At 40.5% G+C, this 25,298-nt stretch overlaps 1 protein-coding gene across 3 annotated transcripts in view; it reads left to right on the top strand.

The window, feature by feature from the left end:
* The window catches only part of ADAMTSL1 (ADAMTS like 1), a 405,845-nt gene that overhangs the window by 349,658 nt on the left and 30,889 nt on the right, over positions 1 to 25,298 (top strand). For all 3 annotated transcript variants that reach the window (XM_061470878.1, XM_061470875.1, XM_061470877.1), the window contains 6 exons: positions 1,823 to 2,033; positions 10,141 to 10,320; positions 13,992 to 14,145; positions 15,559 to 16,696; positions 22,402 to 22,529; positions 24,900 to 25,028. In XM_061470878.1, coding sequence (XP_061326862.1) covers positions 1,823 to 2,033; positions 10,141 to 10,320; positions 13,992 to 14,145; positions 15,559 to 16,696; positions 22,402 to 22,529; positions 24,900 to 25,028 — 1,940 coding nt within the window. The remainder of the gene's footprint in view (positions 1 to 1,822; positions 2,034 to 10,140; positions 10,321 to 13,991; positions 14,146 to 15,558; positions 16,697 to 22,401; positions 22,530 to 24,899; positions 25,029 to 25,298) is intronic.

The raw sequence follows: 25,298 nt of genomic DNA, 5'->3' as shown, positions 1-25,298 counted from the left end.
AAGAAAATGCCTTATTTTCAGCACCTACTCAAGTATCTTACTTTAGATTGTGCCAAAACTGAAGGGTAGCTGATATCCACATTAATTCTGACTGACAACTTTACGGGAAAATCTGGGAAGACCTTTCCCCCAAGATCATTCATATAGAGAACATGCTCCAGATTAGTTTAACTGGCTGCCAGATGTCACTCCTATTCCACAGCTAAATAGTTCCCGGCACCTATATCAGGCTTTAGTGGCCTTCGGTGTATTATAGCCTGGAAAGCAGCCAGGGCAACTTCTAAGTGCTTGTGGTGATGCGCAGAACATATCCTCTCCTGTTATAAAATCAGCAGATATCATGGGCAGATGGAGCACAGAAGGGAACTAACGTGGCTTTTTGGTCCATCAGCATTAACATATAGGCAGGAAAAAAATATTTCTTACCTACTGGTGGTTTCAATTTGTTATGGGTGTTACTGAGAGGGAGGGAACAAATGCTCAAAATAGCTTTGTAAAATAAAGAAGTTACAATTGTTCTGTGACTGTAAGATGGCAAAACCCTGAATGATTATTTCCATAATGTGTTTACTAACATGATGCATTTTAAACGTGCTGAACTGTTTCTGTTGACTGCTGATCTCAGACTCTCAGAGTGGTTTTCCTCTGCTTCTTCCACAATTTCTGCTTCATGCTGCTGAAGCATGCTTCATGCTTCATGCATGTTTCATAACTTTCCTGCACTGTCTGCCTCAATTCTGCTTGAAGCCTGAGGGTGTCTTTCTTCATGATCAGTCTCTTTAGTTTCTGCCTGGCTTTGTTTCTTCAAGGGCAGGTTCTTTGAGTCTTCCTTGTCCTGAATGCTTAATTTGCTTCCCCAGCAATCAGTTTCAATAACGTCATGCACAAAAAAGAAGCTGGTTTTCAGAATTAGAAAAAGTGGCAGTGTCTAGCTCTCACGCTTTCATTTGGCATGTGGGAGTACGTCCAGGCCAGTGTAGCATTTTACATAAAGTTGATGTGAAGATTATTTTCTTATATTTTCATTTTGAACACAGGACTTTTTTGTGTACATATTTTTGCATATCTCTGAAGTGCATTCTTGTAGAGAACAAGACTGGAAGGCCTAATATTTTAACCAATTTTTTGTGTATGGCTGAAAGAATTAGAGGGTGAGTTCAATAGAGCTCATAGAGCAAAATCTGGTTTTAATGTTATAGACACTGAAATTCAGTCACCAACAAGCCTGCTGATGCAGGATTTACATAGCTAATGTAGAGAAGGGCCTGTTCAGTGACAGGTGCTCAGCCAGGGGTTGAAAAAGACCTATCCTCATGCTCTTCCATTGCATCTCTTAAGACCTTAGCACCCCCTACATCCACTGCAAGGAAAAGTCAGTCAGGAGACCAACAACTGGACCTTCTGGAAGAAATTCCCACTCAGCAATTCATTGATGCATTTCCTGTATGGACTTTCTTAATATCTTCTTCTTTTTGTTGTTGTTAAAGACAGAAAAAAAGCCAGTTGATTATATCCAATGTCTCGAAATACAGTGGCCAGTCTCTTCCACACCAAAAACATTTTATTTAGAACACAAGACTATTCCCATGATATTGCAGGAGTCCCAAAGACTTGAAGTCCAAGAACTTTTGACAAGAACTGAAAATGCAGAGGAACAGTAAATAACCTTAGCCTCATCCTGCAATTACAAGAAGGGTGACAGTGATCAAAGAAGAATTCCTTTCATTTACTGCTTCTTCTTGGCATCTGTCATTGCAAAAAGAGAAAATTTCAGGTGACTTTATTCTGTGCTTAAGGTTTTTCTCTATTGACCCCTTCACAGGTGGGAGATTGGGAAATGGAGCACCTGCAGTCTTACTTGTGGGGTTGGATTGCAGACACGGAATGTCTTCTGTTCTCATCTGCTGTCAAGAGAAACTAATGAGACCATCATTTTGGCAGATGAATTGTGCTATAAACCTAAGCCATCCCTTGTGCAAGCCTGTAATCGCTTTGACTGCCCACCATCCTGGTATCCTACAGAATGGCAAGAGGTAAGAATGTATGTGTAATCTCATTTTATGACAGTTAAAAGTAGCTACTTATGCATTATGGATGGAGCATTCTGCTTTAGCCCATCAAGAGGATTCATTAATCACTCCAAGAAGCCATTCAAAAACTGAAAAAGTTTGCCTTTTTACAAATGCATAATTTTCAGAGGTAAATAATGACTATACCTACTTCTAATGCAAAGTTAATGTAAATTATTCATATCTGGCTGTAGATTCCAGACAAAAATACATGGAATATAAGAGTCAGCTGCCATGAGTGGATTTGGGTTAGCAATGTCAAGGTTTCTAGGAATACAAAGCTATAAGGATCAAGAAGGAGAGAATCTCTAAAGCGTGTTGAGTATTCCATATATTCTCAAATAATAATTCAGTCCAGGATAGGAAATGATCCTCATCTTTCAGAGTCACAAATGAGTGTTAGGCTCTTCCCTATGGGAGATGGATACCTTATTTACCCTAACACTGAAAGTTGTTTCCTACCCAATGGATCTGTACAAGAATTTCCATCTTTGGAATGCAACCTGAAATGAGTTTGTTTGCTGCCATCTGATTGCAAATAATAACACTTGTGTAATTCAAAAAACCTTAAAGAGGCTTCTGTTGGATATAACATTGCACAGGAAGAAAGGATCCTGCCATGTCATCATGAGGGAAGGAAATATTTGCTGTGGTGGAGGTGCAAGCAAAAGGCCTATTTAAATCTTTGATTCTACTGGATGCAAAATTCATTTCATCCTATGAGAAAAATATGGTGCTTGCATATTCCTACACAGTCTCCATCTATAAACTCCCTCCTAACAGCCAGGGAGATGTTAAAGTACTTACTAAATGCAGTTGAAAAGTCTGTGAAGCTGTACTTATGGGTCAGCTCTGGGTTTGGGCAGCCAACCCAGTAGCAAAGATTTGTGTCACACTGACATTCTGCCGAATCTAGATAACTATCCTATAGCGTTAGTCCTATGTTTAAAAGAATTCAGTGATATTTCATGCTTTAATTTGTCTGCTGATGTTCACATACATGTATTTGCTTAGTTGTATTTTTGAATATTTCTAGCTATACTCATAAATGCTTTATTTGTAAATACCAAATAGTATTCTACTAGCACACAGCATAATAAAGGCATTTCAAAGTTAGCATATGCTAGAACGAGTGCCTATGCTCATTAACATCTTATAATTGGCAAAAAGTCTTTGCAGAAATAAATTTTCTGTAAGTTTATATGAACAATCAGAAGAGACATACGTTACAGCTTCCTGAAAAATTGATTTTCCTCTAACAATGACCATTTGCTATAAGCCATCCTAGAATGGTACCAAAATAGTTACGACTAGAGCTATTGTAAAACAGACATTTTTCAAAATTTGAAAATCTTCCTCAACTATGTGAATACGTATATTTCTGCCTGTCTAAAATAATGTTTTGGCCATTTTTTTCTCTGCTCTCCTACATGCTATCTTTCTGAAAAGTGTAGCAGATCTTAGGGAGGAGGGACCTCAATCAATTATGAAGTCTTTAATAAGCATATTAATCCTGAGTTTAATCAAGCTGCTCAGTTCACACCTTTTGTTTTAGCTGCTACCTTCTCTGGCTGGGTGGAGAGAAAGAACCTGGGTTGCAGGTCATTGCTGCAGCTTAACAAAGGTCATATCATAGCTCTGCTGCTCTTCCACAGGCTTTGCAAGCTGACCAGCTATGTCAGCTCCTCATCCCTTGGGCACTGAGTATTTCCTGTGCATACCTTTCACCAGGAGAAAACAGCACAAAAAATGTACTTTTCTACTTACTGGCTTCTGCCTCTGTTTAGATAAATATAGTGCAAGAAAAAAAAGCAAAACAAACAAAAAAAAAAGCCTAGTCCATTAAAATTAAGTTCCATTCTCTCAGTTTTTAAAGACATCTGTCTTCCTTCTTTACACCACCAATTCTGTACAGTTATTTCCATCCTGTAGAAAGCCAGGCCTCGCAGTTCAGTGTCACACGTTTCCCTTCGATGACCTCCATGTGAAAAGCTGCACCATCAGGAGACTGTGTTGCACTTAAGAATTACTACAGCTGTTGGCTCCTGAAATGTGTGAGGGAAAAGGTCATTTGAACAAGATGCAAGTGGCTGAGACTTCTCTTGGAGGTGAGCTCCAGCTATGCTGCAAAGATGCCATGGACCCTCCAGCAGAAGAAATTCTTTCTTTACATTAAGGGATCCACAACACCTCCCCTCTCCACAGATCCTTCCGAGGGTTTCCCACATACGGGAAGACAGAGGGCCATGTAGGCAAGTGCCCTCTTCACCCTGAGGAAGGTTATTTAAAACTTCACCAACACTGGAGGGTAACATCTGGTCGCCACGCAGCCTGATTTGAAGCCATTTCTTTGGTATCATCTGCGGAGTTTGTCATGCTCTTCAGAGCACTCTCATTCAATAGTTTCAAGCAAACAAACAAAACAAGATTTAAACTTAAGAAAGGGTTGTCTGACTTAAATGCCATTAGAAGCCCCAGTGTTCTTGGCAGATAAACACATGATAATTATCAGTGCTGTAACATTCCAAGCAATTTTTTAAATATCTCTTTACAGAATCAAGACTATTTATTTTTAAATAGTTCTTTTTCTTAGCTAAATCCATTAGGATGTTTATCTTGCTTTAAGTACTGTGCCTCTGGAGGGAAGTGGATATGATCTTTCCTTTTGTCATGGTTTAAGCCCAGTCGTAACTCAGAACCATGCAGCTGTTTGCTCACATCCCCCTAACTGCCCCCTCCAGGCAGGAGGGGGGGAAGAATTGAATGAATGCAAACCCCACAGGTTGAAATAAGAACAGTCCAGTAACTAAAGTACAATATAAAACTAATAATAATAATTACCAATATTGTTGTTGGTTTTGTTATGATTATTATTGTTATTATCATTATTATTATGTAAATAACGAGGGGAGACCATATAAAACTAAAAGGGGAAAGGAAAAAAAAAACATAAACATAAGTGATACACAATGTAATTGCTCACCACCTGCTGACCGCTATCCAGCTCTACCTGGGCAGTGATCGCCCTTCCAAGTGACTCCCCACAGTTTATATACTGGGCATGACGTGCTGTGGTATGGAATACCCCTTTGTCTAGTTTGGGTTGGGTGTCCTGTCCCTGCTTCCTCCCAGCTTCTTGTGCCAGAAGCATGAGAGACTGAAAATTCCTTGACCAGGGTAAGCATTGCTGAGCAACAACTAAAACATTGTGTTACCAGCATTGTTCTCAGACTAAAGCCAAAACACAGCACTGCACCAGCTACTAGAAAGGAGAAAAATAACTGTTGCAGCTGAACTCAGAACACCTTTCTACAGGTCCCTATCGATATCTACTCTGCAAACCTCGAATGGCAAACACCCGCTAGTAAATGGGTGGTTGCCCTCAGAAAGTTGGTCTCAACAGCTAGATGCCTATATGCAGATTGGTGACAGTTGGTGCTCCTCAGGGGACATTATTGGCACCAGTACTGTTCAACTCTTTTTTTAGCAACATGGACAATAGTATTGAGTGCATCCTCAGCAAGTTTGCCAATGACACCAAGCTGTGTGGTTCGGCTGATATGCTGGAGAGAAAGTATGCCATCCAGAGGGATCTTGACACACTTGAGAGGTGACCAATGCTAACCTCATGAAGTTCAACAGTGTGAAGTGCAAGGTCCTGCACATGGGTCAGGGCAATCTCAATTTCCAGCTTGGCAGAGACCAGCTGGAGAGCAGCCCTGAGGAGAAGGACTTGGGCATGTTGGTCGATGAGAAAATGAACATGAGCTGGCTTCACTGTGCGCTCACAGCCCAGAAAGCAAACCGTATCCTGGGCTGCATCAAAAGGAGTGTGACCAGCAGGTCGAAGGAGGTGATCCTGCCCTTCTACTCTGCTCTGCTCTCATGAGATCCCTGCCTGCAGTACTGCATTCAGCTCTGAGGCCCCCAGCACAGGAGGGACGTAGACCTGCTGGAGCAAGTCCAGATGAGGGGCACAAAGATGATCAGGGGGCTGGAGCACTTCTCCTATGGAGACAGGCTGAGAGAGTTGGGCTTTTTCAGCCTGGAGAAGAGAAGGTTTGTGGGAAACCCTACAGCAGCCTTCCAGAATTGAAAAGGGGCCAACAAGAAACCTGGTGAGGGACTTTTTACAAGGACATATAGTGATAGGACAAGGGGGAATGGTTTTAAACTGACAGAGGGGAGATTTAGATTAGACATCAGGAAAAAAAATTTCTCTATGAGGGTGGTGATGCACTGAAACAGGTTACCCAGAGAAAATGTGACTGCCCCATCCCTGGCAGTGTTCAAGGCCAGGCTGAATGGGACTTTGAGCAACCTGGTCTAGTGGAAGGTGTCCCTGCCTGTGGCAGAGGGGGTGGAACTAAATGGTCTTTAAGGTCCCTTCCAACCCAAACTGTTCTGTGTTTATATGATTCTACTAAATATTCATTGTCCTTTGGTTCGTTATTGAATTAAGCGCCATAGTTTCAGTCTCCGCATTTTTTTTTTTAGTTGTTTGGGGATATCTTTGCTCCAAAAATAATTATGCTCCAAAGATAATTAGAACAGTGGCTTGACAACACAGTAGCGTGGGAAAACAAGTAACATTTTCATATAGTTCCCTGGCTATTTTTCCTCAATATTGTAAAAAATCCTTTCTAAGTCTTCAAGTGTCAAGCCTTAGAAAGCAACTGGAAGACCTGCTGAGAAAAAAATTTAGTCCCTCTGCAGATGCTTTATCTTACTGTAGAGTAGTATCAGAGAATTCATTTTTGAGAGTAAGGCCAAAACTTGTACAGCTGTAGTCCCACCACCTTGAGCAAATGGCAGTGGAAGAGATGAGCATGGCCTGGGAAAGATGAGGAGTAGGACAATCCCTTCCTCAACTGTCCTTGTAAGCAGGACTACCATAAAATGACATACTTTCAAACACTCAGCTACTGCCCCAAACCAGTAACAGTTATCATGCTGAGAAACAGTTGTTTAGCCCATTATTTTTCATTAATAATTGCCTTTTTTCACAAGTTTGAAAGACACTAGCTTCCCTGCCTCACAAACAATAGAAATGGTGGTTTTGCCTGAATCCTCTTCCTTGTATGCATGTGTGTGGATGCTCATAGGCATGTGCTGAGGCAGAAGGATGTCCTGCTTTCCCTCTCTGATTTCAATGGTGACCATCAGTTCTTAATTTTACTTATCATTCACACATCGTTGTATGAGTGGGACACTAAAGGAATAACTACTGTGGGAGGTACCAAGGCCACCATTTCACCAGCAGTTTACAATGACTGCTACTAAAGGAGAAAATAGTTGCTGCTGGAATCTGTTTCTTGCCCTTACAACACCCATTCCTTTGTAGCTCCGGAAGTGCCATGCAATCACGCAACGGTCCTGGTTAAAGCTAGCCAGAAATATAATTAGTTTTAACTGAGATTAATTTCCCACATTTGTGTTCACTTCAGAGCCACACAAATACTTATGCCAGAATACGGGAAAAGGCAGCACAAAACCAGGAATGACTGGCTAGCAGACTTGGGTTTATGGGTTTTCATCTTTGGTGTCTGCCTTGACTTATGTTTGTTTAAGCTAATTGCTGAACTAGGCATAATCAGGGAGCATTGTGGGATGATGTCACTCTGGTAGTTGGTACCCTGTCAAAGTCTCAGATCCCTCATAAAGAAGTGTTAGGAGATACTGGGCTTGGCTCTGCTCAGAAGCTGTGGGGAGCAGGAATATCAGGAGACACAGTTCAGCCACATTTTACCTACTTGTGTGAGTGAGATGCAACCACCCTGTGATACAAGCACCCTGTGATACAGTACTTGTCTCTATTGTAATGGTGCTGTAGGATCATTTTGAACAGCAGAGCACATTAGTCAGATGGGAAATATTTGAGTGAGAATCCTGAAAAAACTACTGTTTCATATTTTCTGTAAACACAAGCAGATGTTGTTGTTATTGATTACCCCTTTTCTTGGAAAAATGCGAGGGCTGGAAGCTTGCACTACAGAAAAATCAGCAAAGACCCCAGGGCAGTGTAGGCTCCAGAGGTGAAATGTAAGTCCAGGCACAGCTGAAGTGCAGTAGTCCAGGATTGGCCTAGAAGAGTATTCTTGCAGAAAGGATGAATCACATTACTGCATTTGGCTCTCTCTAGCACTTACCAATAGAGTTTGGTGTTGAGTAGTAAGTTATTCTTCACAGAACAAAGTTGTGTAAGTGACTGAAGGGCAAGAAGCAAGAAAAGATCTATTTTATCATTTTATCTAGTGGCAATGGAAGGACATGAAAACTTCCTGAGATCTGACTGATTGACAGAAGGAACATACTTCTGTTGTATTCATACAATGACTAACCCATTTTGGCTCCTGTATGTGATGACAGTGGTAGGCAATCTTGCAGTAATACCTTTAGTCATATTTTTCTTGATTTACTCTCTCCTTAGGAATGAATTATCTTCAAATGAAAGGTTGATAAATGTTTTGTTGAAAATTAAAGTATTGTTTTACTTGCTTAATTTTTTTAACCCTTTGATCTTTGTAGCAGTTTAAGTAAGCAGGAAGAAAACTATTTTTATTCATTAGAGAGCAAACCCAGTGGAATATAAATATTTTTTTTCTACATTCCTTTTCTATCTTTCAAGGAAAATGCATATCCTAAATAAATAGGCATTAGTTCATGCAGCTCTGTCTATGTGAGAGAGAAGGATCCTTCATGACTGCAAGATTTTCTAAAACAGTCCCTTTTTAACTCCTTGAGTATAAGTTTTAATACTTCTTCATACCGTTTTCTGTTTTTCAAGCATAACTCCCATGTTGCAAGCTATAAGCAACTTCTGGTCACACCACTGCAGTGCAAGCTCCCCCTTCTTCTTTGCTAGGAGAAAAAGAGTTGAGCTAGCTGGACAGAGCAGCTAGTCCAGTCCAGCTAGAACTGGGGAGCTTTCATCAGTCTCAAGAAAAGGATCCTCAGGAGAAAGGACTGAGCAATCAAGTTTACAAAAAAGATTCAGGAAAGCTATTAAACCTACTTGTTCAAAACTTCCTGCCCTGCTTGGTTAGAAAATGGATACAGAAAGGGATATCTGATTAAAGAAAGAGGGGAGGTGGGTTCTCTTGATATTAATAATTCCAGTTCACTTTGGTGCAAATAAACCTTCCTCCTTACCTTCTGGAAAGAGTACACACTGCTGTCATGTCAGCCATAAGTATGAAAGAAGTGCCTGGATATCTAGTGGTTTATTATATTAATCTTATAAACCAGTTACTGAGATTAATAGCAAATTGCAGCTGACATACAGCTTCTGTATGAATTAAAAATCAGAGAAATGCCATAGTGAAAGAAGTGTTCAAGGACAGGAATTCTGGGCTTGACAGTTAAGTTTTGAGCTGCACCAGCAACAGACCTCATGCAGGTCAGAAACAAGAAACAAGAAAATTACAAAAAGAAGAAAAGGCAAAGTGATAAAGTGGGAAAATTTTTATTTATCACACTCTCAAATATCCATTTGTTTTCTTGCCAGTACACACCTTTTTTGAAAAGCTAAATTTGAATATGTAGTTCAGGCTAACTATTTTAGAAGTAGTTATCTAATATTCTTAATCAAATCTCAGAAATGCAGGTCTTGAATCATCTGCTGCTGGAGATGACTTTTCCACTCTCTTCAGCACTGTCAGTAGCACAGTCAAAACTCAGACAGACATATTAGGATGTAGATCTTCCACATGATGTGCAAGTGTCTCATTTTTCAGTTGGTGGTTACAGGAAAGGACAATGTTTCCATGTCTGTAACTGCCGTTCTCACCTATTGTTTCCATGTCTTTTGTACAAACATCTGAAAACAGAACACTTCAGAAATACTGAAGCAATTTTTCTAGATATTAGCAAAATACACTGCTTCTACTGTCTAAAATATTTTTGACATTTATAAAAGAAGTCTGCTTTGACATCTCTGAATTACTTTATATATATATATTTTCTACATGGCTAAAGTTGAGTGTTGATTTCTACCCAACTTCACAAGTAATATTTGCTGCAAGTTGCCATTGTGCGAGAGTGATGTGTGGCTGACTTTGATGTCCCACAGTGTTCACAGACATGTGGCAATGGTGTCCAGAAGCGAGATACACTTTGTAAGCAGCATCTGGCGGATGGAAGCTTGCTAGAACTGCCAGAAACCTTCTGCTCCACACCAAGGCCAGTTACCCAGCAAGTCTGCAAAAATGAGGATTGTCCCAGTGAGTGGTTTCTCTCTGACTGGACACAGGTATGCTATTTTTATGCATGAGTATTGTTCTGCTCTTGGTGATTAAGCTCCTCAATCATTTGGGATGGAGGAGTCAAATGACCTTAGACTGCACAAGGTGTGTTATTCCCAATTTTGCCCTGTAATCTGTCCCTATCATCCTGGTAGGGGATGTGATCACTAGCTCAATGTTATTGTTTGGAGATTGCATCCGCAGATGTGCTTTAGCAATCCAGCCAAACCATTAAGACCACCCTTCTGGCATAAACACAATCCATGCTCAAAACAATAAATCCCTGCCTCTGTCCATGACTATGCTTATGTTCATCCAAGGCATCAATGAATAGTAATCTTTACTCCCCCAGGCTAAATGCTTTTTCTTCCCAAAGGCTGGCTGTTCTGTTGTCAATAGCTTTTTCCTCTTGGAGCCTTCCCCTGTGATGCAGAGAAGAGAAGGAAGGGATTCCTGCAGTCTGCTATAGTCACATCATTACAGACTCCAAGCTTCCTTCATTCTAGGACACTGCTCTTGCAATGTTAGCTAGCTACTTCCTTCCTTCAATTTAGGGTTGGCAGAACTAACACAATGTACTGAATTCTCTTGCACTTTCCCAGGCTCCCTTTCTGGCCCCAACTGGCTTAAGAAAAAAAAAGATTATAACAGTGTAACTGAAAATATAATTTGACATTTAAATGACAGTAAACATGAAAATCATTCCTCATCTTGCAATCTCTGCCATCTCTCCTAGTTCTCTTTCATGTAAGGAGGTGGAAATTGATTTAATTGTGAAACACCAGTTACCTAACAGAGCTGTCCCACCTGCACTCTGTGTTGATCTATTTTGATATTTTACTCAAATAAGTAGATATTCCCATGAAGTCTGCTGCCAGGAGAAACATAGACATTCTGGCAGTGAAGATGGTAATTCTGTTCCCAAGCTGTCCTCCTTCATAAGCAGTTGCAATGTGATTTATGTTCTTACCTTTAATGTGTTTTCTCCACCTCACTTCATCTCCAATTCCTGTTGCCTATACCTCCTGCATCTACAGAAGTGCATGTGTATATTTGTGCTTCCAGCTTTACAGCACTCATCCCACTTTCCATGACCTTTACCGGCTGCTGTCTGGGTCCCAGTGCAATGCTGTATGCGTTATATACATATGATGCTATTATTATTATATAATTATGATTTATATACATATACAGCATATACGATGCTGTATACATAAATATAAAAAGAAATAGGCATGCTGAATTCCACTGAACAATGCCCATCAGTGCATTCTGCACCACAGGTTAATAGTAATTAATACTCCTTTCTGTATGATGTGTGGTAACTACCAGCCTGAGGTAACTCACTGGCATCTGAAACACTCATAGAATCGTAGAATCATAGAATAGTTGGGGTTAGAAAGGACCTTAAGATCATCTAGTTGCAAACCCCCTGCCGTGGGCAGGGACACCTCACACTAAACCATGTCACTCAAGGCTCTGTCCAACCTGGTCTTGAACACCTCCAGGGATGGAGCATTCACAGCTTCCCTGGGCAACCCATTCCAGTGCCTCACCACCCTAACACGAAAGAATTTCCTCCTTATATCCAAGCTAAACTTCCCCTGTTTAAGTTTTAACCCATTACCCCTTGTCATATCACTACAATCCCTAATGAAGAGTCCCTCCCCAGCATCCCTATAGGCCCTCTTGACCCTATGAGGTCTCCATGCAGCCTTCTCTTCTCCAGGCTGAACAGCCCCAACTTTATCAGCCTATCTTCATACAGGAGGTGCTCCAGTCCCTTGATTATCCTTGTGGCCCTCCTCTGGACTTGTTCCAACAGTTCCATGACCTTATGTTGAGGACACCAGAACTGCACACAATACTCCAAGTGAGGTCTCACAAGAGCAGAGTAGAGGGGCAGGATCACCTCCTTCTACCTGCTGGTCACACTCCTTTTGATGCAGCGCAGGATACAGTTGGCTTTCTGGGCTGCGAGCGCACACTGAAGCTGGCTCATGTTCATTTTCTCATCGACCAACACACCCAAGTCCTTCTCTTCAGGGTTGCTCTGAGTCTCTTCTCTGCCCAACCTGTAGCTGTGCCTGGTATTGCTCCGACCCAGCTGTAGGACCTTGCACTTGGCATGGTTAAACTTCATGAGGTTGGCATCAGCCCACCTCACAAACATGTCAAGGTCCCTCTGGATGGCATTCCTTCCCTCTAGCGTATCAACTGAACCACACAGCTTGGTGTCATCAGCAAACTTGCCAAGGGTGCTCTCAATCCCAACTCATCTATTTATTATTTCTTTATCAATTATTTGATTCAGGAATTTTCCTGCACCCTCAGGAATTTTGCAGATGACAACAATTTGGCTGCTGGTGATCTGCTGAAGGGTAGGAAGGCTCTGCAGAGAGATCTGGACAGGCTGGATCGATGGGCTGTTGCCACTGGTATGAGCCTCAACAAGGCAAAGTGCCAGGTCGTGCATTTGGGCCGCAGCAACCCCATGCAACACTCCAGGCTTGGGGAAGAGTGGCTGGAAAGCTGCCCAGTGGAAAAGGACCTGGAGGTGCTTATATACAGAGCCGAACATGAGCCAGCTTGTGCCCAGGCAGCCAACAAGGCCAATGACATCTTGACCTGTATCAGAAATAGTGTGGCCAGCAGGCTGCACCTCGAATCCTGTGTTCAGTTCTGGGTTTCTCACTACAAGAGAGACACTGAGGTGCTGGAGCAGGTTCAGAGAAGGGCAATGAACCTGGTGGAGGGCCTGGAGAGCAAGTATTACAAGGAACAGCTGAGGGAACTGGGGTTGTTTAGTGTGGAGAGGAGGCTCGGGGTGGTGGTGTACCTTATCGCTCTCTACAACTAGCTGAAAGGAGGATGAGCTAGAAAGTGGCTCATCTCTTTTCCCAAGAAACAAGTGATAGAACAAGAGGAAACAACCTCAAGCTGCACCAAGGGCGGTTTCGACAGGATATTAGGAAAAATTCCTTCACCGAGAGGGTGATGAGGTATTGGCACAGGCTGCCTAGGGAAGTGGTGGAAACACCGTCCCCGGAAGTGTTCAAAAAACATGTAGGCAAGGTGCTTAATGACATGGTTTAGTGATGGACTTGGCAGTCCTGAAGTAATGGTTGGACTTGATTATCTTAAAGGTCTCTTCCAAGCTAGTTGATTCTGTGATTCTGTGATTCTATAATTCTAATATATCTGCAACAGTAAAGCTCAAATACTAAGTTTAGGCCAGATTTTAGCAGAATAGGATATAGCTGTGAAGTGCAACTAAATGTGGTCTGCTCTTGGCTATGAGCAGGAGATCTTCTAGCCAGCACATGCAGGCATAACAGAAACAAAATGCAAAGACAAGCTTTGTACTGTAGCACAGTACCTTTGATACAAGGGGCACCATCTGAGAGGAAAATGTACTAAACGGAGCATGGAAAGATTCAAAGTCTCGGAAGACAGAAAATACCTGATATTTTGTCTCCCCACTCTGCCTACACCGTTTGTAACTGAATGGCTGGGTGCTGCTCTGCCTCATTCCACTCCAACATTTTGAAAGCTGTAACAGATCTATTCCATGGTATGAGTATACAGTGTGGATATGGGAGGTGAGGAGGTGTGTGTGACAGGAGCACCTTTTACTTTTAATACACCGTGTTCCTAATGTTTCTTATTCTGTGCCTAGTGTTCAGTGAGCTGTGGAGAGGGCACCCAAAGTCGAAATGCTATTTGCAGAAAGATGCTGAAAACCGGGCATTTTGTCATCATCAATTCCTCATTGTGCCCACCTTTGCCATTTTCATCCTTGATCAGGCCCTGTGCTCTAGGCACCTGTACAAGTAAGTGGAAAAGATGCTTAGGAATGCCTGGGGAAAGGGGGCTTGGATGTCCATCACTAAGAAATCCATGCTGTCACCAGTTTCAAAAACTCACACTAGTGTTACTTGGTCTTGAAGAGTGGCTGCTGCTGCTAAGTTTTTCTGTCTGTGAACAAGTATGCTTTAGTGATAAGGCAAGACAGTGGATGAGAGCTTTACATTTTACTGTTGGAGCTAGGTCTGAGCCAATATCCTGGGAGGGAGCTACTAATTTCTGGAAGAACTGGCTCAAAATTCTGACCCAAATCTAGGTCTAAATTTCACAACTGGAATGTAGAGGCTCAGACATACAGCAGAGCAGCCCGAGGGCAATTGCAAATAAACTCTGTTAGAACAGCTGAAAAGAAAATGTTTGATAAGGGATGTTGTTGAAGATATTTAAGAATGTATTTCATTATGTCACTTGGAACCCTCTATGAGATTTCTAATGAACCGTGCAACCTAAGTTAGATGTATTTTATGTTGCTATTTCATGCATTTTTTGTTGCCCTTCACAAGAGCAGTAGTTTCCCTGTATGCCTTTCCCTGGCTCACGAGCCAACTAGATGTGCAATAGTTTGAAAGTCAGCCTAGCTTCAGCTTAAAGCTGGCTATGAACTCTGAAACTGATAAATGTTGGATATGTTAAGGAGAAAAGAAGATCTGACATTCAGAAGCAAAGCTATGAAAAAATATTGCATGGTATTTACAAGTAATATATCTATGCTGCTTTATTTAGTGCTTCACAACAAAGATCTCTGTCATACAGATCTGGAAACTGGAAGGACATACTGAACTATTATTTAAATTATTTTAATATTAATATTATTTAAATTAATTTATTATTTGATATATTTATATAATATATTGCTATATTATATATTTATTATTTAAATTCATACTTAACATTATTTAAATTATTTTAATATTATTTAATATATTTTTAAGCCTAATCCAGACAATTTTGTTCTATTCAACATCATTCCTTGGGGAAGCAGCACTTTCACCTCCTGACTGCTGTGTGCTGCAAGACCATGTTGCCTTTGAGGGTTCAGATGGTAAATCACAGCACACATGTCTTTGCAATGCATTTATTCAGTAAGAGTATTCATTTAAATACTTTAATAACAAGAACATTTCCACAGAAGTATTCTCCCTCCCAAAAAGATTTTGACTCTTGCTCTCTGGTTTCTGCATGTACCCTAGGCAGGACTACTTTTGCATTCCTAAAGGAACCTTGTTTTCCTGTTATTTTGATTGCTCCGACTTAATGTTCAGCAGCTGGTGGCCAGTTTCTCCCACTATTGTCTAATAGGTTGAATGCTGCCAGCACCAAAGTAAACTGCTTGTTTTGTTTAATCGTATCACATACTAATAGAATTAATGATATTTCAGGGCACAACAGGCCAGTTCATAAGCAAAGCCCCCACATTATGGCCATAAAGAAAGTTTACATCCAGACAAGGAAGCAGAAGAAACTACACTTTGTTGTGGGTGGGTATGCTTACCTGCTACCCAAAACTTCTGTAAACCTCCGATGCCCTACAAGGAGGTTCCGGAAATCAATGATCACTTGGGAGAAGGATGACAAGAGACTCATCAGCTCAGCTCACATCACCATTACACCCTATGGGTATATCAAAATCAACCGTTTGAAGCCTTCAGACACTGGGACATACACCTGTACAGCAGGGCCAGTCCAGGAGTATTTTGTAATTAAATTAATTGGAAGCAACAAGATCATTGCTCAGCAACCAGCTGGTATTAGGGAAGAAGAAACTATGAGAAAACCCACCTTAAATGAAGCCTTGAGAACAGAGGAGAAACATATCAACGGGATTCTTTTCAATGGGAGCAAAGCTGAAAAGAGAGGGCACCTTGTGGACCCCAGCAGGTGGTATGATTATATTGTCTCAAGGCTGATGCAATACAGGGGCTGGCCAGGGGAAAATCTGGAGTCCTGGGAATCCCAGGAGTCCACAGAGAGAAACACATCTTCAGAGGAGGATCAGAGCCGAGAGTATAGCCTGCCATTTACTCTGATCACAGAACAGAAACGCTTGGATGATATCATAAGTAATTTGTCTCAACAGCCTGAGGAGCTTAAAGATGTCTACACTGAGCAGCTTGTTGTGCAGCTGGCTCATGAGGTTTTCAAGAGTCACTTAGAGCACCAGGAATCTGTTATCAAAGCATCAAGGAAAGGAGCAGATTCAACCTCGAGGGAGCACCCTGTCCACAGACATGTTTCTGGATTTACCAGCTCCCTGAGGACATCATCTGCTGAAGCATTCCTTCCTACCTCTGTAAACCCAGCAAATGGTTTGCGCAGACCTCATCAAAAGCCTGCCATCCTACGAAAGATTTCAGCAGCACAACAGCTTTCTGCTTCAGAGGTTGTTACCCACCTGGGACAGACAGTGGTCCTAGCCAGTGGCACACTGAGCGTGCTGCTTCATTGCGAAGCAGTAGGAAACCCAAAGCCCACCATCAGCTGGGCTAAGAATGGAGAGGAGGTGAAATACAATGATAGGTAAAACATATTCTTTAACTTCTTAAAAAATAACTGATGTTTTGGCGCTTCAATTTTCCTGTCAGTCCCACACACAAAAGCCTATTTTGCTACAGTTTGGTTTCATACTGAAAGAAGGGCTAACACACATGAAGTGGTAAACAGGGTGTTGTAACTCTTCAGCAAGGTCTGGATACTGGGTCAGTCTGGCAGACAAGAGCTTTACTTATAGAATCATAGAATAGTTAGGGTTGGAAAGGACCTTAAGATCACCTAGTTCCAATCCCCCTTCTGTGGGCAGGGACACCTCACACTAAACCATGTCACCCAAGGCTCTGTCCAACCTGGACTTAAACACCACCAGGGATGGAGCATTCACAACTTCCCTGGGCAACCCATTCCAGTGCCTCACCACCCTTACAAGAAGTAAAATGAAGAGTTGTAAAGTACTAAAGTAGATAATGCCCAATGCAGTCAACTCCATGTCTGGAGGCTGTGACCCTTAGTGTGTTTTCCCATCTGAAGGTGCAGATTTCTGCTCTGGAGATTGATTTTGACATATAAAAATTATTGTTTATTACTATTATCCTCTGGGTATCTCCTCATTAGGGGTATGAATTGCATTCCTCACAGTGCTTCAGCAGGGTCTGTCTGACATGGCTGTGGTAGCAGAAGATGAAGGGAGTGAGCCTTCTGCCTTCCACATGTGTATCTGTGTTAAAAATTGCCGCAAGACAAATCTCAGGGAGACACTTCAATCACCATTCCCTACGTATGTTCTCATCAAGACTGGAAATTGTGGAACCATACTTAACGGTTCTTTGCAGCTGTGCTGTCATCTCAACACACCAATTTCCAAGCATTAGTCTTCTGATATGAGTTGATGCATCCTGGTTTTTTCAAACTCATGTGCTTGCCTCAGGTGTACCCTGTAAACTTGAGTAACAAAATGCTTTTATCAGCACACCACAGAAATTATGCTGGTTTTCCTTCAGGTAGACTTTAGCTGCCTGTCATTCCACATTATTCGTTTGTGTGCAAAAGCACACAAAAAGAGATTATTTTCAATGCTAGTTATATGCATAACTGTGTTGATAACATAACATTTTTCCCATATGTATACTTGAGACTTTATAATTTGGTGCTGTTCTGTGAGAAAGGATAGGTAGAGAGTATAAACTGCCTCTTACAAGGCAGTTTTATTAACAAACACGGTACAACAAAATAGTCCAGGAATCTGCTTTCAGCTGTTTCTGCACAAGATACTGACCTCAGTTAAGGTATGTGAATTTACTCATAAGGTCAGCTTGTGAAATGAGAAAAGATGGAGTCAAGGGAAAAATTTCCAGTGTTTTGTCTGTGGGTCATCCCGTAAAGTCTTGACTTAGGTACAATCACTTGTTCTACTGAGTTATACAATTGGTTTATTGGCTCCTTTCTCACTTTGGCAACTGAATCTCTCCAAAATCACTGGGGTTTTTGAATGTACTGAATTTCCTGGTTCTTGTCTCTCAGTGTCTGAAGGCTAGTAAGCATGTTAGGTTTAGCACAAAAAATTGTAAATTTTGCAGCGGGGCACACTTAAAGCAAGAATGTATCTCTTGTGGAAATCACATGCAGTCCTAATCAAGACTTGGGCCTGTAGTATCTCTTTATTTGGCCATATTCCTGTCAAAATATCTTCATGGCCCCCCAAAAGTTTCACATATAGATTCTCATTGCCAGTGAATTTTGCCATTAAAGGACTTTTTTTTTTCCCCTCTACTTGAAATAACTTTGATTTCTATAGTATGCTTGAAAGGGAATAGAAGTTAAATAAAGTCCACATGTGGTTAATGATGGACACTATACATGCACACCATATAAGCAGCCATGGTGTAGCAACAGGCAAATTCATTTAGCTGACAATAAAAGTCTTACAGTTTCTTAAATTTTAGTTTAGATTTTTATTTTATTTATTTGTTTTGTTTTGTTTTATTTTACAATGTCTTTCAGTCATTTTCTTTCCATTTAGTTTGGCTGAAATATTATTAAATGCTATGTTGTATTTCTGAATTTTCAAGCAACTATGTGGTTTAAAATTTCTATCAGAAAGACTCAGGGAATTATAGTTTGTTTGCTAGTCAGTAATGCTGTTCATTGACAACTTTTCTTTAAAGGTTAAGGCAGTTTCCACTTTATGAACTTCCTTCTGTGTTCATCACTTATGATTCTGCCAGGTTTGTGGGTGGGGAAGGAAGTGAGCAGTACTGTGAGCTCCAGAGGTACTCAGCATCTGTAACATTGGAGTTAATGTTTAGAAATCATGGTGCATATATAATTGGGTTGTAGATGTTTTACTGGGTTCTTAACAGCAGTATTCTGGTTTTGGCTCAGAAAGCTCTTGCTGGCTGCCAATCAGTTGTGTAGATGGAAGCCATGGTTTCAGCAGTCTCACAGTGTACTGCTGTATACTGCAAGACCATCTGGATGCTGTGGTGTTTGGTATGCTTGAGCAGTCTTTCAGGTCTGCAGCTTGTCTTCTTCATACTTTGCCAGCCACTGAATGGAGAAGAGAAACCAGTTTTCCAGCCAACCTCTCTCTTAATGCGAATAAAAAAAATATATAGATGGGCCTTTCTGTACTAGCGTCAAAGAGGGGCACTTTTGGTGAGGAATGTCAGAGTTTTGTTGAAGTCCTTTAGCTTATGCCCAACTCAGTATAATGAGATTCTCAATGTATCTGTTTTGCATTGTGACTTTTAGAATGTAGGCTGCTAGATTTAGGTTGTGTGATAGCTATCTGTATTGTGTATTAACAAATATTGAGATAAGGGCACCCACATTTATGTTTTGTGGCTGTGGACTTCGTCTAGAACAGTGATTTGGTAACAAATGGCTCTATTCCTATCACCTCCTTCCATGAGCTGTTCTACTCACCTGAAAGTATTTGACTCCCTCTATGTAGCTCCACTTGTGAAACTTACTTAATTTCTTTAATTATAGTCTAGGTATTGTCACTAAAAGATATAACACAGGCCCCCCAGAAAAGTGTTTGTTCCTCAATAGAATGAAAATGTATGACACAAAAATCTTCAGGAGTTAAACATACCTGTGTGGTTCCAGTAAAGGATCCTTGACTTGAGTCTGCATGTTCACCCTGAGTGCATATTCAACATGAGTGTCCATACTCTCTCCTAAGGTTAAAGTGTCAGATTAATAGCAGCATGGGTTCTGAGTGCAGCTTCAGAACTTCAGAGCCTCGTATCTATACCAAAGTCTGGAGACATCTGTAATGATGGAAAATGTTTACTTTGAAAGAAAATCCAGATTAGCTTCTTTAGGAATCCATTTTAAAAGTGAAAAATTTTTGAGGGATTTATGCATTTTTTAGTAAGCCTTCCAAGAATGCCATAATTTTCATAACTATGAACCCATTTTTACTGGATAATTCAACTTTTCTGAAACAGAAATGCATTTTATAAGTGGACATGAAGCAGAAGGAAAACAGTAGGTGATACAGAGTTAAGTGTTTGCAGGGTGTCATCTGAATTACTCACTGATGTATGTTCTGTAAAATACATTTTTGTCTTGGAAACAATGCAGTGTGGAGCAACTGAGATGAAGCTGATTAAACATTAAGCTGTATTATTTTAAGTACAAAAATGAGATTCTGAAGACAGGCTGCTGACAGAAAGAATTGCTACAGCTGGTATTTTTTTCACCACTGACAAGCAACTCAATACCTAACAAAAACAGCAGTCAATGAGCAAATAGGGGATCCAGCCAAAATCATTCTATACAAAGACAGTTAACATTTCTGCTTTCAAGAAAAGTGGCTATGCCAAATTGTGACACACAAATATCACACAAATATCAAAAAGAACTACAGAAAAGGACACTGGCTTTGTTTCTAGAGAAGGACATTAAAACTTGGGTTGAAAATTTAGGAAGATGGCGTTGTGTTGTAGTTATGGTCCCCTGGGTTTTGCAAGATGCAGTATTAAGCAAGGTCTTTCCTCAACCTAAAGGTGACAGAAGCAATTAATAAAATCTTTTTTTAGGGGTTTGTAGGTATTAGTTTGATGTAGAACTGACTAATCAGCTTACATACTATATTTGCACACATGCAGGGAGAACACACACAGCCTTCAACTGTTACACACTAGTACAGTTTGGGACAAATTTTGAAACTCTAATGAATTCCATGTAGAGATTGAATCAGTCAGTGTTAAACCAAAAGATTTATGTGTGAGATAGTAAAGCATACTAAGACTGGTTTTGTAAATAAAGGAATTTGTTAGTTGCTGGCTTTATTAACAGTGGTTAAATAAAAGCATGCTTTGTTTATGAATAAGTGGTAAGAAGGAAAAAATCCTTGAAAGCAGAAGTGGGGAGGGAATTCTTTCAACCATTGTTCTGTTGGGTTTTTTTGCTGTGCAAGCAAAAATGCATTTTTTAAAATGGTTAATGTTTATTTAGCAAATGTGCATTTTTCTAGACACTTGCAAAACTTGCTTGACAAAAGGCAGCTCTTTACTGATAATAATTATTATTATTACTCAAGAAAGGTCAAAAAACCAAATTTTAACTCTGGTTTTTTTTCCTATAATAGATTATGATGGGTGGCCCTAACCTGGTTTGTTTTAGAGACCTACCACCCACAGTGTTGTGCAAGATCAAGTATCTGCTTCTTTCTGGGCCGTGACACAGCAGTTTTCACTTGGGGGTAGGAGAGGGTGGGAATGGAAAGAAACTCATCAGTTTCAGGATCTTTGAGCAGACTTTTATTGCATGTGTTTTACAGGCATACCCCTCTCCCACTTTCACCTTTGTCACTATCAATCACATCTTCAACTAAGAGTTTACATACAACAGCTACTGAAAGTTGCTGATAAGGAAATTGATTTATCATTCATTCTTAACAACAGTTTCAGCTAAAAAATTAAGAGAAAAGAAAAATAATTATGAATGCACCATACTGGAAGTAAAGGTACATAAGCATTCACAAGAGCCCATGGAATTAATTCTTGCTTAAACAGGTATACATCAGGACCTGATGGAGTTATACCACTGCAGAACTAGACTGTGAAACGAAGCAGTTTATTAGACTTCTAAGGCCATATACATTCCATTTAACCATGAGCAATACACGGAGATCACAGTAGGCTTCTCTTACTGGCAGAGGAAAGAAACAGTTGGTTTAGCCCAAGGAGGAGCTGAGTATTCCTCTCTGTCTCCACTGACTATTAGGGGAGCAGTGAGGCTGCTGAATTTGTGCAAACTGCAAAGCAATCAAAGAATTTGGAGCCCATTTCAGGCTTTGACACTGAGCCTGTAGCTCACTTCACTTCTTTCTGCCTAGCTTCTGCAGGGTTTGTGATATTTCCCTTGCAATAGTTCAGCTTTTCTTTTTGCTATTGCTACTCATAACTTAGAGAACTAGGAGACAGGAAGGCTAGGCAGCCCTTTTGACATAATGCAGGTAGTGACATAGGAGAGGAAGAGGTTTCACAATCCATGGGCAGATATCCCATGTACTCAGCAGCCTTTCTGTAATACACATATGTTGGGAACGAGACTAAAATTGAATTTAACTAATCACAGCTCATAGTCTCCATGTAAGACTAAATTTCTTCAAAGATTTTTAAATATAGCCCAAAAGCCTGAACAAAAAAAAAAAAGTAATATATTCATGCTTACACAAACTAAGGGACCATTATGTCTTTCTTTCTGCTTTACTCCAGGATGCTACTTCAGCCTGATGACTCCTTGCAAATTCTAGCACCTGTGGAAGCTGATGTGGGTTTCTATGCTTGCAATGCATCTAATGCCCTGGGATCTGACTCCGTCTCTATTGCCATTACTCTAGCAGGTAACAGTTCGCTCTCAGTGATTGCAGTATGGTCACTGCCGCTTGCGTGATCCTGGGCAGAAACTGCAGGGGGAGAGATTGCGGTTGATGCTGGGTGGGCAAGGTGCGTCAACAGACACACATTGGTGAAAACACAGGGTGTGAACTCTGGAAAACCCTGAGCTATAAAACCCAGCTTTCTCAGACGGTTCCTGAGATTTGCGCATTTCTACAAGAGATGAATGCTTTTTCTCACTTTCTGCATCTGACATGCTCTCAAGACAGTGTTTATGCTGGTTATTCACAGCCTATATGGGCAGTGCAGTGAAAATCACGGAATTTGTATGCTTCATTTTAAACCTATTGTTGATCTCTTCAAGTCCAACTGACTGATTGAAGAACTTGCTCAGATGTACATCGGGCAAACCTAAAAAATAGCAGAGCTGAAGACCTAGCCCCTTGCAAGATCAAACCCTGTATCATATTCAATCCATTGTGGCACAGGCATGGCTGACACTGTTTCAGTTGCTGGCAAGTAGAGGTTCACAAAAAATTAACTTCTGCATTTATATTTCTCTAGTAATGGTTGAGCTCTAAAGCAGACTAAATATCTTTTGTTAGTTTAGATTTCAGTTCTAGAGAAAACTCACCCAAATAAAAGTCAAGGGAAATGGGAGGTAGTGGAGGAATCCAACTTCAAGGTTCATTGGTAGGCAATTATCAGCAGGCTCACAACCACATCAGGACTAGCAGAAGGAAAGAGCAGCAAGTGTGAATAAGGACATGTTGAGTAAGACAAAGGAACAGAAGACGTAGATAAGGATGGTGACAAGAGAGAGGGCTTTGAGGGGGATCCTGTTTATCACAAAAGCAAAAGGAAACACATTACAAATGCTAGAAAGCTCATTGATTTTTCAGCCCTCTTCATTTCACTGATCCAGAATGTGGAAATATCTGGAAGCCTCCAATGTGCAGGCAGTGACCAACAGCTGCCAATATATAGATGTATGGTTAGAGGAATTAATAGATGTTGATGAGCTTAACATTTTTACACAAAATGCAGAGAAAATTTCAGGTTAGAGGAGGATAAAGAAAATCTAGGAATGCAGCAATGGCCAGCAATGAAGCTCTAATGATTAGTAAACCAACTGGAAAGGGACTTTTTCTGTCACTTAGGAAAAAAAAAAAAAAAAACTGGAAAACTGAAACCGTCTTTAGAGGGATCAGGAGTGGGGCTGAAAGCTTATTTCATTGAAGAATTTTCTGATTAGTTTAACACACGCATGAAAAAAAGTGGAAAATGCATCCACTTTTCTCAATGGTTTGCTTCTCATTTGTGGGCTGGACAGCTAAAAGATTTTTAATCTTTTTATGTGATTGTGGAAAACAATTTGGAAAATAAAAGGCTGATGAATACCTGAAGAATTTTACTTTCTTATCTTTAGGTCTTCATGCAAAGCATCAAAAATTTTGGATATATTTCAACAGTAAAATGTAATATTTTACTTTGCTATTCTTAGGCATTAAAAGCATCAAAAGAAAATACCAAAAAAGCTTGAATTGATATGACAGTAATTCCAGATGAAAGGCATCTCTTCAAAGCCCTGGAAATATAGATATATGGAATAATTTATAGTTAGAGCTGAATTAAATTTTCAGGACTCTCTATGAGCTCAATGAAACCAAATGATTTTTATTTCCTTCATCTTTTCTTCCTTGATCACCTCCAGCTCAACACACTAAAAAAGCCAGTGGCAGACATTAGCCTAAAACTGCTCTTCTACAGGCAAATGATGATATCTGAACCTCTTTGTGTCTGACCATTTATTTAAGGGCAGGGGGGGAGGGTGGAATGTGTTTATAGATTTTTGGAGAAAGATGAGTTTGCAAGTCTTCTTACTTTAGCCATTCTAAGAAAACTTTATGGTTATTGTCTGGTCTTCCCAATCCAAGTGTTTCTCCTGTAGGTTAAGGAAAACACGATGGATTTGTAGAAACAGCTTGCATGTTGCTCTAAACCTCCTGCACTATTAATGTGCCTGTAGCTATCACTCCTGCTTCTTTTTCTTGTGTTTGGCCTTTGGCAAAGGGTGGTATTTTGGTTTTAGTACCAGCAAACATCTTGCTGCAGTTTCAGTTATACCAGTGTTTATTGATTCATATGGTTCTCATGTGTGTCCATGAGGCTTTAATGCTATTCTGCCTTTTTCCATGGACTTTGCTGACACTGTATTATAAATAATATTATAAAGCGAAGGTGTCCTCATACTCCAGCATTTTCCCTTATCCACCTGTACCGTGTAAGTACTTTCACACAGAGTGTATCAGACCATCTGTCCCATGAAAGTCCACTGTGCTTGATCTGATAACTGTGGTGCTTCTTTTATGCAGGAAAGCCACTGATAAAGGCATCAAGAGCTACTGTGATCAACACTGAATCTCCTGCTGTTACTGTTGATATTGGAAGCACAGTGAAAACAATCCAGAGAGCAAATGTTACCATTAGCTGCCAGGTTGCAGGTGAGAAATTTTTTGATCTCCCATGAAGCTGCCTTTGGCTATAAATTTCTGTGGTGTTCTTTGCTGAATTGGTGTCTCCAGAGGCAGCGGGGTGAAACTGAAAGTTTTTCTTAGGACTTGGGCAAACTTCATTGCTTGCATTAATTCTTAGCAGAGAAATAGTTCTCGCTTTATCAATACCAACAGGAAAAGTGTAGTGGCTTAAGAAAATTGGTCTGAGACAGTATAACAGACATTTGTTAGAGATACACAGTACGATGTGAATACAAC

This window comes from Pezoporus flaviventris, unplaced genomic scaffold (assembly GCF_033815535.1).
Source record: "Pezoporus flaviventris isolate CSIRO_AGI_PZ_B2104156 unplaced genomic scaffold, CSIRO_AGI_Pfla_v1 ptg000064l, whole genome shotgun sequence".
NCBI classification, from domain to species: domain Eukaryota; kingdom Metazoa; phylum Chordata; class Aves; order Psittaciformes; family Psittacidae; genus Pezoporus; species Pezoporus flaviventris.
Note: the sequence above shows the minus strand (reverse complement) of the source record. Positions and strands in the feature narration are given on the sequence as shown.